Source organism: Lissotriton vulgaris, chromosome 7 (genome assembly GCF_964263255.1).
Source record: "Lissotriton vulgaris chromosome 7, aLisVul1.2, whole genome shotgun sequence".
Lineage (NCBI taxonomy): Eukaryota > Metazoa > Chordata > Amphibia > Caudata > Salamandridae > Lissotriton > Lissotriton vulgaris.
In genome coordinates, this window is record NC_141695.1 from 1,664,074,411 (window position 1) to 1,664,087,524 (window position 13,114).

A 13,114-nucleotide genomic window follows, 5' to 3' on the forward strand; every position below is an offset into this window, starting at 1 on the left:
CTGTTCCCCACGGGAATAGTCCAACCCGAACTTCTAGGCTAGGTTTTCTCCGGACCAGACACAAGCATCCTGGGAGGGGGTTTCGGGGTAACACCCCAAATCAGCCAGGCTAGCTTGCATCTGGCAACGTAGCGAGCACGGGACCCATGTCTGGACATATCCTTCCCACTTAGGGGAACATATGCAAAAAGAACAGATGATGGGCGGAATGCTGAATTAATCATTCACCCCGAGTCACAGATCTGGGTTAAATCCATTGTTTTTGTGCACGCTATGCCTTTTCAGTTTAGACCCAGCTATATGCAAATCAGTCTTGACCCAATTCCCCAGCTTGAATCTGTTGGCATAGCGAACACAGGAACCAAGTATGGTAAAATAAATGTATTCTTTGTTTTTTTTTATATAACGCGATTTTTACCTAATAGTTATCAAGTATCAGAGCGCTTTACATAGCACCAGTGCATTACATGAGGACACATACATTTTTTGTTAGGCACGGGCAGATTAAGTGATTTGCCCAGAATCACGGGATGTTCAGCGTCGTTGCCGAGACTCGAACCCAGTTCCCCAGATTCAAGGACGACCACTCTAGGCGTTAGGCCAACTCCGCTCCACATTGATTAAGAGGGATTATGAAATTGTTCATGAATTTTGTGGTAGACAAATATTGGAATGTTCCTTTACTTTATGCATGATTTAGTGGTGGAGCAATCTGAATTTGATGTATATAGGTTTATATTTAATATTCAATATGAACTTGAATGTTTCAAGTAGATGTTATCACTGTTCATGTATCTATACAGGGCAGTTGTACGGAGTATGCTACAATACGGCCACCACTTTTGTGATGATTACTCTGGTCCTTTGTTTATGTTGGCAGTGCTGTTGCGAAAGCAGAGTTCTGATATCACACACAGGATTAAAAGACAGAGTTGTACTTGCACTAGGTATCGTAAACAAGGCTGCTGAACAGTCGAAATGTGTCAAATCCCTCAGTAAAATTTGAGAAGCAGCTTTTGGAGTGCCGGCTAGCCCTTTTCGATGGAGAAGAAAATATTTAGCACACACAGACGCTTATATGCTGGCCACCACGGGTGGTTTGGCACACACCAACAACTGTACATGGTTTAAAATTATTTAAATCTCTTGCCACCCTACTGTCCTACAAAACTAACACACCAAAAATGTAAAAAACACTAAAATAAACTCAAAAAACGTAGGTGCTTCATGTTGTTCCTATGGACTGTGCAAAAACAACAGTTGATGGACAGAATGCAAAACAATGTCATACATTCACCCCAGTACAGAGATCTGGGCCTAAATCCATCATTTTTTTGCTCACCACACCACCCCAGTTCAGACACGGCCATATGCAAATCAGCCTTGACCCTGTGCCTCATGGGAACAGTCCAGCCCGAACTGCCAATCCATGTCTTCCCTGGACCGGAATCAAGCATCCTAGGACCGGTTTCTGGCTATCAGCTGTCATCAGCTGGGATAGCTTGAGTCCACTGGTGTGGAGAGCACGGGACTCACGTCTGAGCATATTAGTCCCACTCGATGTGACAAATGCAAAAACAGTTGATGGACAGAATGCAGAACTATGTCATACATTCACCCCAGTACAGAGATCTGGGCCTAAATCCATAGTTTTGTTTCTCACCACACCACCCCAGTTCAGACATGGCCATATGCAAATCAGCCTTGACCCTGTGCCTTATGGGAACAGTCCAGCCCGAACTGCCAAGCCAGGTCTTCCCTGGAACGGAATCAAGCATCCTAGGACCGGTTTCTGGCTAACAGCCGTCATCAGCCAGGATAGCTTGACTCCATTGGCGTGGAGAGCACGGTGCTCACGTCTGAGCATATCCGTCCCATCCCCTTTGGTATCGCTTTTTTCGCCCTAAGTTGGCAGGGTATGCCTAGACGTGGGTCCCTTGCTCACTCTACCACTGGATTCAAGATAGCCTGGCTGATGAGGATTATGAATTCGAAACCGGTCCAAGGATGCTTGTTTCCGGTCCAGGGAAGACATGGCTTGGCAGTTCGGGCTGGACTGTTCCCATGAGGCACAGGGTCAGATTGATTTGCATATGGCCACGTCTGAACTTGGGTGGTGGAGTGAGCTAAAGAATGGTGATGGATTACACCCAGATCAGTTGACTGGGGGTGAGTATTTGATTTGCTCAAACGCTCCGTCCATCATCCCCTTTAATATCGCTTTGTTCCTATGGACTGTGGCAACAGGGTCAAACTGGAACAAGAATTGAAGTACTGTGGTAGATGGTCTTGTGCCATGGTATTTTTGCATCCCGGAAGCGGACACCCAATACTTACCTCCTGATACTTCTTCCTGGTAATGGAATCCATTGTCTCTCTTAGGACCAGTGAATCTTTGTTATGCTGGGTGTCAGGATAGTACAAAGGGACTTTGTGTCAATTGTGGCACCCAAAGTACAGGCATGCTCTCGATGATTGTTCCCTTTACGTAAAGTTGCAGATGTTATGCAAGTCAGCTCTGCAGAGGGCCCTAATGGCTTAAAACCGGAGTGTTGCATATAAGCTATTCAAGCTGAAAAAAAGGGGACTGAGAGATTAAAAGAAACAAAGAGTCTCTAGAAAATGAATTCAAAACCCCGGAATTCAGGTGCCTAGGAATTTGCTGAGCAGAACACACGCATTCTCGGATCCCCCTGATGTGCAAAAAAACCCAGAAATGGTGAGGACATGAACATGTGCAAGCATGGAGTGAATGCTGTGTACAACATGTGAACCTTTAAGTGGTAGAGGTAAATTAAAGTTCTGTATAAAACAGATATGGAAGTAGTTTCATGTACAGCCAGTAGGTTGGAGGATTAACCAAATATTAAGACGAGGAAGAGCCCAGCTCTAAGAGTACATGCATCTTTCGCAATAGAAACAATCACACCCACTCCTGCAAATAAACCAAAACTGTGAGTAGTTCCATGAGGGCACATGTGACCCTATTCAGCACACAGTGCATTTATCTAGAAAAATAGTGGTGTTCTTCTTAAAAAGTGCTCCCAATCACTGCTATGTTATGCACTATTAAGAAGCATTTCAACTGCATTTGAGACATGACCAAAAAAGTAATGAATGTAAAGGAAGAAATATTTCAGCACATCCAATCAGATTGTTACCTGTGAAACTCAGTGATTTGGCCTCATGCCTTGCTAGAAATGCCATTTGGAGGCAATCTTGCATGAAATACACACACACTACAAGCCAAAAAACGTAGATACCAAACACTCTTATTATAAACTATGCCAACAGCACACTCTAGGCAAAGTACACTTCACAGATTTCACACACTTCAGACACAAAATATATCATGCTCACAATTTGGACACTTACTAACAACTGAGAGACCTAAAATTAAAGACATCGAGCACACTTAACACTGTTGACTATATTACACCACATACCAACAGGCCCAACCACATTAAATGCATAATGCACCCCACAACAAACATGAGATTGATCATGCTCACAAACAACCGCCCACACACACAGTTCTGACCAAACTAGCGTGGTAATATATATTTTTCAAACTGTTTATGCACATAGTTGAAATATACCAAAGAATAATGCAGCTTTTATTACCTGGTCTAATCATGAAGCTTTCCAGATTAAATAGGCCATAGTGTACTGCGTCACGGGAAGCAAAGATCAGAATGTTTCCTCTAGCATCTCCAACAGAAAACACAGCCTTTTGGCCATCTGTCCTGAGAGAAGAACATGAAATAACATTCAAAGCACCAGTGATTTCAAGCCCTATTAATAACCTAGTGTTAGTGGATTATCAGATTGTTGTCTTGTGAAGGGTGAACAAAGCAGGCGGTTTCCTTACTATGAAAGCAAATGCATGTTTTTCTCATACTAATGTAGTTTAAACTATATTGCAAGTTATACTCACAAATCAAATCATTTCTAATCGTGCTTTTCATAATGTAAGCCTCTCTCCTCTAGGACTGTGGAAACATCTATCTGGATACAATAGTGTTGGCTTTCCTATAGTAAAAATATTTAAAGCTACAATGCTGTGGGGTGAGAAAGTGGAAGAGGAAAAGGAAGCAGCACGGCACTACCCAAAGAGAACGGGAGAGAAACAAATACTTGGGTCTTGGAGGATTTGGGTCGAGAAAGGAAATGAGTGGCATGTGTTCTGCTGGAGTGGGAAGCAGTAGGTTATATTTTGGGGAGGAATTTGCACTTGAGAAAGGAGTGAGGAGGTAAGCAAACTGAGATCCATTGTATCTATGAGTTGCATTTGAAGCCTTATGGACAGTACAATGCTAAAAAGATTAGGACCCAGTAAGACCAGCTAGAGGCCCCTGCTGTTGCACCACACTATGTTCATTCAGTGGGGGAAGTGCAGGTTATTCCTCATGAGTTATGCTCTTAGACAAAGTCACAAACACACACACGTAGCCAACTCCAAAGCCCCCCACACCAAACTACAGTGAGCTAGCCAATGCAGACACATTTCTTTGCACTCATAAATCGCAGGGATCCTACCAATTCATTCTGACCAAACCATAGCTTTCAATACATATCCTCAATTGCGTCTCACCAGTATATAAACACTCATACATCCTTCAAAGCAGATTAGATGGGGGCTGTAGTAAACTTAGCTTAAAAAGTCAAAGCATTCCATCTACCAGCAGGACCATTCACACTGTCACGTATAAAGTAATTACACATATCAATAGCTGGCACTATCAATGCAACATTTTCAATGGGTATTGTTTCAATCCCACTGAAATACACAGTAACAAATACAATTTTGAAGAAACTGACAGTAGGCCATTAATTCTTGCTAAAACAATGTTTAATATTAAACCTAACCTATAACAGCAAAATATCAGGAAAAGAGATAAGACAACAAACTACAAAATCAATTTTTTTCTTCACAATCTCCAATTTGATTGCTGATCAAAGAAGGGACCTGAAACCACCCTTTTCAGGACAAGAGAGGTACGCCTCATGACAATGGTTGATGGCAAGCAAGTCACAGTTGTGCTCATTGATCTGTCAGCTGTGTGCGGCAAGGTGGATTATGCCATTCTTCTCATAAGACTTGAAGAAATAATGGAGGGACCAATATCACCTGGAAATTAAATTGGTACTTACTTATAACTGCATTTCTCCAGTATTGGTGTCTTTCATAGATTCAAATGCTTGAATCATCCCTGAAATTGAGCTGGGAGTCCCACGGTATACATAGAGGGCAGTACAATTTTAAGTATAGGCAGAAAACTTTGATATAGTCAGAGAAGTAGCCTATTCACTTAATTTTACAAAGATCTGGACCTCATCCAATTGGAACACATTCATCCTTCGCCAGCCAGGCCCCAAGGCTCAGATTTCATAATACAAATGTATCTAAAGTGCATGCAATATAGGTGAGCCTAACATGGGGAGGAGGGTGGGTCACATGTGAATCTATGAAAGATACCAATATTGGAGAATTACTGTTACAGGTAAGTACATTTTCATTTCTCCATTACTGGATCTTTCATTGATTCATATGCTCGAATCAGAGTATCAAGCAGTTATTAGTAACTTATACAGATAATAGTTGGAATAAACAGAGGAGAAAAAACAGGCTCACGTTAAAGAAAAAGATGATATTGTACTGTATGTCCTACTGCTGTATGTCTGTTAATTGTTGTATCTGCTTTATCTCTGTTAAGTGTTCAGTCCTGACAGTAATGTTGTGTAAACATGTCTGTTTTTCCATGTCGCGGCTCTGGAAATGTCCACTCTTGGAACTCCAGCGAGCTGCATTGTTGGTGTGGACACACTTCTTCTGGAATGTACTTTGTCTTTTCCTTAATGCCGATATCCCACATTATTATGGTAGTGGATGATGACTGCAGACACCCAGTAAGCTATCCCTTTTTTCAACAGTGGTTGTCCTCTTTGCAGAGAGCCACAGAACACGAATAACTTATCAGATTGTTGGGAAGATTTATTTCTGTCAATATAGCCTTTTGGACACCACTTAACATCTTAAGCATGAAGTGACTTGGTTGGATTCTGAAAATAAGTTTTTAATATTACTGGTTTCTTCAAATGGGCACCTTAGATATGAAACGAGAAATCCTCTTTAGCAACACTTTATCTTTAAACTGGAGAAAAGGCTTTTTGATTGTAAATGCCTGGATTTCGTAACTCTCCCGGCTGAAGTAATTGCTAATAAAAGAGCCACCTTTCAAGTGACAGATTCATGGTTCAGGCCTAACGGAGACAGAGGCGACAGATAAGGCAATATTTGGTGAGGTAAAGTTGATAGTGGGTGTAAACTGGGTTCAGCAAATACATTCAACAGAGGAACCTCCGCTCTAGATTGGCACCTCGCCTAAAATTCCACCATACAAGAAAAAAACCATAGGTGTCACATCCTTCTCTGTTTAAGCAGCCAAACTATTGGACTCTTTATCCCCAAACATAAGATGCGGATAACTACCTCATATTCAGAAGACTAGTCAAGAGTTGGCTCTTCCCCACATAACCACCATTCTAAAACATAAATATACTGCATATCCCTCTGTATATCAGCATTTATTTGGACTACAGATGAATACATACATATGTGTATTGCTTTGTATAAAGGTGTTTAATTATTATGTTTTTAAATATAAAGACATTCGTTAGTTCTGCTTACCAAATGTACATATTACTTATGGTTATATTATTCTATGTTGAACATGTATATAGGTGACTGCATAAATATGTAAATGTTTTATAACTATTTATATACTATTGAATTACAAAAAGATTTATAAAAACAAATAAATGAACTTAAAGTACAGAAACACTTGAAAGTCTGAGTTTATGAAATATAACCTAAATCTACATATATTAACTTGCTTATACATGTATCCCATCCATGTACTTGTGTATCTTTATTTTTATTACTTTGCTTCCAATTCAGCATCTCCAATGCACTATCCTATATCTCGCGGCCAAGCTCTCCAGAGTGGGGTGCTGGGTGAGTAAACTGGGCTCCCCTGGGGCGGAGTGATGGTAGCAGGCAATTGTCCTGTGCAGGGCTTGTACCAAGCCCAGAGTAGAACATTGGTAAGGGCTTCATTAGATGGGAGTAATGGTTCTGTGGGGGCAACTCTCGGCTGAAGAACCATTGTCAAGACATTGATCTTGACTACCACTGTGGGTAGTGTAAGGTCCAGGACATCAGTCACCCTCTACACCACCATTGCGAATGAAGCACCCTCCTTCGTAGCCACAGTAGGGGGAGAGACCAGTCAGTGTCTAGGGAGGTGTCCAGTCCACTAGCATTCCCCAGATCCTCAAACCAAGGGTCCTCTGGATGTCCTAAGGCGTGGGAACCATAAGGGACCATAAAACCCTCCTAATCATCATCCACTCCAGACCTGTGATAGGAATAAGGCACTGGCTCCGATATGGGGTGTTTGCCACCGATCGGTGTCACAGCAGGTGTTTCATGACACACATCTAGCTCCGTATAGAACTCAGGAATGATGATGGGGGCAGTGCCATCACTAGGAGTTGGTGGTGCTGGGGGCATCAGCACAGGAGCGGGCGCCAGGAAAAGTTGCGGTCGCTCAACTAACGTTGCTCTAAATACATCACTTGACCCTGGGGCCCGACTGGCGCCAATGGGTGAACCCATCACCAGAAGACCACTAAGGGCTCCTTCCAGATCCATGGGCACTCCAGAGGGGTTGGGTTACCTAAAACTGAGGTAAATGGACTCAAAGTTTTTTTAGTTGGGGGGTCGATCGCAATGGCTAACGGAAATTCAGGGAGGTGCTGTAGCGACAGGGTATTTTGTACCATTTGGACTGGTAGTGACCATTGTCCACCTCCATCTCAGTATATGATGATTGGTCCTTCATTTCTGACTTTATTCTACCTATTTGCAGGGTTTGCCTATTGGCTTTGACATGATTCTATGTTTCTACCTATTTGCAGGGTTTGCCTATTGGCTTTGGCATGATTCTATGTCTCTTTTGCCTCCTTTCGGGCCTAGATGCCTAAACTAGAAAGCAGCCATCTTGTCTTCTTGCCTCAGTTGTCCGAGGTGCTTGTAGGCTAAAGGCAATGTTTAGTTTCAGCTTGTTATTCACTAGTTAGAAACCGGTGAGGATAGGCCCTTATCGAAGGAATGTGCTTACTTCCCGGGCTCTAGACGCAACTACAGCTGGCCACTGTGGGAGCGCAGGGAGCGCGGGGCTTGGTACAGGAAATCGGTGGGAGGCAGGGTGCTTGCTGGACATTTCCATGAGCAGAGAACCTTCTATATTATCAAAGAGCAGTGGAGCAGAGTGGTCAGTTGGCTTTGGAGAGTTGGAGAGGTCAGATTGTTCTTGGAACGATTGGAGAAGTTAGTTAGTCACCGAGATGGAAGACTGTTAAACAGCCAGACTTGGGAGCAGATTGAAGTCAGCAGCGGTGGCTATCAGAGTGCTATTATAGACTGATGCAGATGAAGAGACCAAAGAGGGTGCAAGCAGTGAGAAGGTGTAGCAGCTTTGACAAGGCATAGCGGTGCAGACGTGTACCAGCGAGTGCAGAGCAGAGTCCTGGAAGAACCGAAGCGAGAGGAAGAGGGACCAGCTCAGCTGCTGAGACCAGAATGAGTGAGACTATGGTGAGGCGTTCCTAGATAGGTTGCAATATATAATCATTCACTCCTTTTTGCTTTCTAGGTTATGTTTAGGTTCCCCCTTGCACTAATAATACTTTATTTCATATATAGATATACTGCTATCGCAAATGTCTTCTTTGTCTTGTCATTCGATTATCATATAATAAAGAGATCCGAATGATTAGAGATTATACTGGTATGTTGTTTCTTTAAAGGATTAACCTTTCTTTTTAGCCAGGTGCTGACTTATAGAAGCATGGGCGATTCCCTTCTTACAGGTAACTGATGACGGAAAGAGATGTTAACTTTGGATAGAAAATAACTTGCAGTGAATATGATTGGCACTAATGGTTTCTGTTTGGGAAGGTCAGGCCCCTATTCCATGTGTTAGGGAAATTGGCTCTCATCAGATTCTCAAACGGTAGGTATCCAAGAGATTGTCCGTGGTCAGGCGTTAATGAGATCGTCCGTAGTTGGGCGTTAATGAGATCACCCGTGGCCGGGTGTTAGTGAGATCGTCAGTGGTCGGGCGTTAATGAGATCGTCCGTGGTCGGGCGTTAGTTAGATCGTCCGTGGTCGGGCGTTAGTGAGATCGTCGAGAGACGTTATAGCAATTGCAGAATCAGAGATGTGGCCAGTTCTATGAGGTAAATATAGGATATAATGTGGATTCCCCATTCCCAGGTGAGTAATTTAGATATAGTTAGGCTGTGGGGTTTTAGGTTTAAACCTATATTAACTGATAAAACCCCACTGAAAGAAAAATAGCCCTCACCAATGAAAACATATACACACTGAAAAACACCTCGAAAACCACAAACTAAATGCCATTCAAAGAAAGGAAAAAGAGAGTGAAAGAGTATTTTTTTTCTTCCTGAAGGGGTCAATACAATGTAACTTTGTTATACAAGCTAGCAGTAACATTATTCTGCTTGAGTTGTGTTCTTTAGAGATGCCACTGAAATATAGTTTGTCCTTCCTTTTACTTTTTTAGTTTTGTGGCCTTTGGTCTAAAGATGCAGGGTTTCGTTTTGTGTTTTAGGTCTAGTTTAATTATTTTATAAACTATAGAGAATCAGGAAATATCAAACTCATATTTGATATTTTGGCTGCATTTGATTCTTTCACTGATAGTTAAAATGGCTGGTTTCATAAACATCTTTCCTAATATGTGTCATCACATTTACCCACAGAGAATGGGTAAAACCTCTTAATACATCAGGCTATAGTTTCTAGTGGGTCAGTATTGATAGTAGGTGAATTGCCAACACCTCAGGCTTTACACATTCAATGCAAGGTATAGTGACAAGTATATATATATCACCAAGCATCTTGCATAGTGGTGAAAACATGACACCAAACTTTTGGAAAACATGGAACGCAGTCTCACTTGTAATGCTCTGCAAAAAGGTTCTTTCCAAGTTCAACAAAGATTGGAGTGATATTGTTTGTATTTGCAGTGATTCAGCTACGTATATAAAAAAGTTGTGGGATGACCTGTCAAAATTTATAACCAAGCTGAAGTGATTCCCTGTAGGAGATCCTTGCCACTTGTTAGATGAAAGCATCTTTACAATCTTTAGAGTTAATGAGGGATGCTATTGACTTTTTAGCCCATTCTGGTGCACTGTTTTCTTATGCACAGGAACTAAAATGCAAATATTTATAATTTTTTGCTTTATGTGGCATCAAAGAAAGAGTCATCCCAACTGTGTCCCTTAGCTGATGGTTCTCAGCCCAAGGGGCTAGGGCTATGAATGCTGAGAGGGCCTTTTCACAGAAGTTTACATGGGAAGGAAAGAGCAAGTGCACATAACCCAAAGACTCACTGAAGAAGTATTGTATGGTGTACTACAATAAGATTATTTTGCAAAAATCTATTCGGACCTCATATACACTATAAGTACACTGTCTATATACCATGTTCTTTCAGTACAGAAAGCAAGCAATAATAAAAGCAAAACGTTCCATAAACACGGGAAAAACACTTTTTCTGTTGTTTTTAGTGGCGCAAAAATGTGTACCCACTGATAACAACAGTTTTTTAAGATATTGAAAACACTGAAAAAACCCCACCAGAATTGACCAAAAATAGAAACTGAAAACTGGAAAGCCTAGATATAGTGCTTGTAGGTACTGGGAAGGGTGGTGGTACGTGGCGGCTGGGTGTGCTATAAGCGATAAGCTGATAACTTGGTCGGAAAATCCGGTCGCTACAGGTGCAGAGACAGCCCATGCTCCACCACAGACCTAGCCCTCGAGTGGCAACGGCCCCATGACTCATCTGAAAACTTGCACAGCAAAGTCGAAGACCTCAGACTACTGTTTTTTCTGGTGGGACTTACCCAACGACTTGGAGTGGGACGACGATCGTAAGGTACAACTCAACAAACTATCTCAGACCTTGCTCGCTACCGAGATCTGGTACGTCATGGGTTCAGTCGACATAAGCCGTGAAGGAGCTTGACGGACCCTCCGCACCATGGGGTGGCAATCTTTGCATATCTTGGCATTATGATTGCGCTCCAAACACCACAGGCAAACCAAATGCGGGTCTGTCACATACATCTGGCAGCGACAAGCGCCACATGTCGTAAACCCTGCCTTCTTGGAGGCATCCTGCACACCAGGAGATAAAGTTTTAAGAAGTATTCGACAAAGGGGTCAAAAAAGGGTCGGTCTATAAGTGAGTGGGGGTACCTCTCTCGGGATCTGCACTGACTGGCATGGAAAGCTAAGAACTGACATCAGCACACTGAGGTGGCGCCTATATAGGCACCGCGCACGTCACCTCTGGCGCTGATGATGCCACTCGGAGCCTGACAACGTCAGCTACCGGAGCACAGAGGAAATGCCATCAAAAGTTTCCAGATCCAATCTGCTGCCTGGGAATATTCTATGGTAAGAAATCTAGGGGCTTACATCTCTATAAGATTAAAAAAGCATTCCTCCATTATTCGTGATGGTTAGTGCCTGCTGAGTAGTATACAAAAAGTGATGGATTGGATGCTTGAACTAATCTGTGCCACATCCCAATTCATTGTTCTTTTGCACACCATGCCACCTCAGTTTGGACCCAGCATATGCAAATCAGACATCACTCAGCTCCAATGGGAACAGTCCAGCCCAACTGAGAGACCAGATCCTTCCTGAACCGGAACACAAGCAACCCAGGACCAGTTTCACCCTGATTAGGGCTCATCAGTCAGGTTTAGCTTGGTTCCAGTGGCACAGGGTACACCGGACCCAAGTTTGGGCATACCCATGCCACTTAGGGGGAAAACTGAAGAACACAAACAATGTGATGGATAGAATGACTGGCTGATGAAGCAACCTAGGAAAAATCTGTCCTGGGATGCTGGAATTCCGGTTCAGTGAGGACCTGGTTTGGTAGTTCATTCAGGATGAGGCATTACCAGAATTCAGAATGGATTCATGTGAAAAGAATCCATTCTGGGCCAGTGGAACGCGAAAGCAATGTCTGTGTTTGATTATCGCTTTGGTCTTCATCTGTAAAGTGTCAACTGTAATTGAAGTATTAGAGTGGGCTGTCAAAGGTGAGTGTGTTATTAGAGACGATGATGGAACCTTGAAGGAATACGCATGGGGGTGTTCGGAGTTGCAGTTCTCATTTCAGGTCTTAACTTAGGAGAAGCTTGTCTTGAAGGTTGTATTAGGGTCAGGCAAAGATTCCAGAAATTGTTTATAGTAGTCCATATGCATGAGCCGTAAATCTCTAACTAGAGCTTTAGAGAAATGTACCATAGCTTCCTGTAATGTTTGTGGATCCTGTGTATATGGGTCGTCGTAGCTATATTACCAGGAGTCATCCTGATCATGCTGGGAGGACTGAAAAGATCTTCTGGAATCTGGACCATGTGAATGGGTATGGTCTGCTGAACAAGGCTCTTCAGCTTGTTCATGTTCGTCCTCATCTCGGTCTTGATATTTACCTTTAATTGTGTTGGGGTTTATGCAAGGCCTAATGGACCATCGTCATCATCATCATCGTCATCATCATCTTCTTCTTCTTCTTCTTTCGAACACTCAGTATTTAAAAAATTGTGGGGTGGGTATTGAGGTGCTAGGTGTGGTCTGTTCTGGTATGAGTGGCATGGAGATGACTTTTAGAGATGAAGGTGATCCTGGTGTGTTTTTAGGGACTTGGACTGTCATCGACTATGTCATCGATAGTGTTGTAATATAGTGGAAATGGTTGTCGACAGAGCCCTCGATATGTGTTGTTGTTGACCGTGTCCTAGAGAACAGTGTTGATCACGTCTTGTTCAATGTCGTAGTCATCCATGTTGTTGTCTGTGTTGACAGTGGTGATGGTTGTTGGCAGCTTAGCTGGTGATTTCATTGACTATGATCAGGGGTTCTTTGATGATGGTGGTGTCTTCGAGGATGATGAAGGTTTCTTTGTCTGTGTTGACCGTGGTACCCAAGCTGGT

The 13,114-nt window shown here is 42.7% G+C and overlaps 1 protein-coding gene across 1 annotated transcript in view; it reads right to left on the minus strand.

Annotated features, from left to right (window-relative positions):
- Window positions 1-13,114, minus strand: part of EFCAB8 (EF-hand calcium binding domain 8) — a 1,673,324-nt gene that overhangs the window by 1,279,943 nt on the left and 380,267 nt on the right. Inside the window, exon 6 of the mRNA XM_086932659.1 lies at window positions 3,625-3,746. Within this exon, the coding sequence (XP_086788785.1) occupies window positions 3,625-3,746 (122 nt within the window). The remainder of the gene's footprint in view (window positions 1-3,624; window positions 3,747-13,114) is intronic.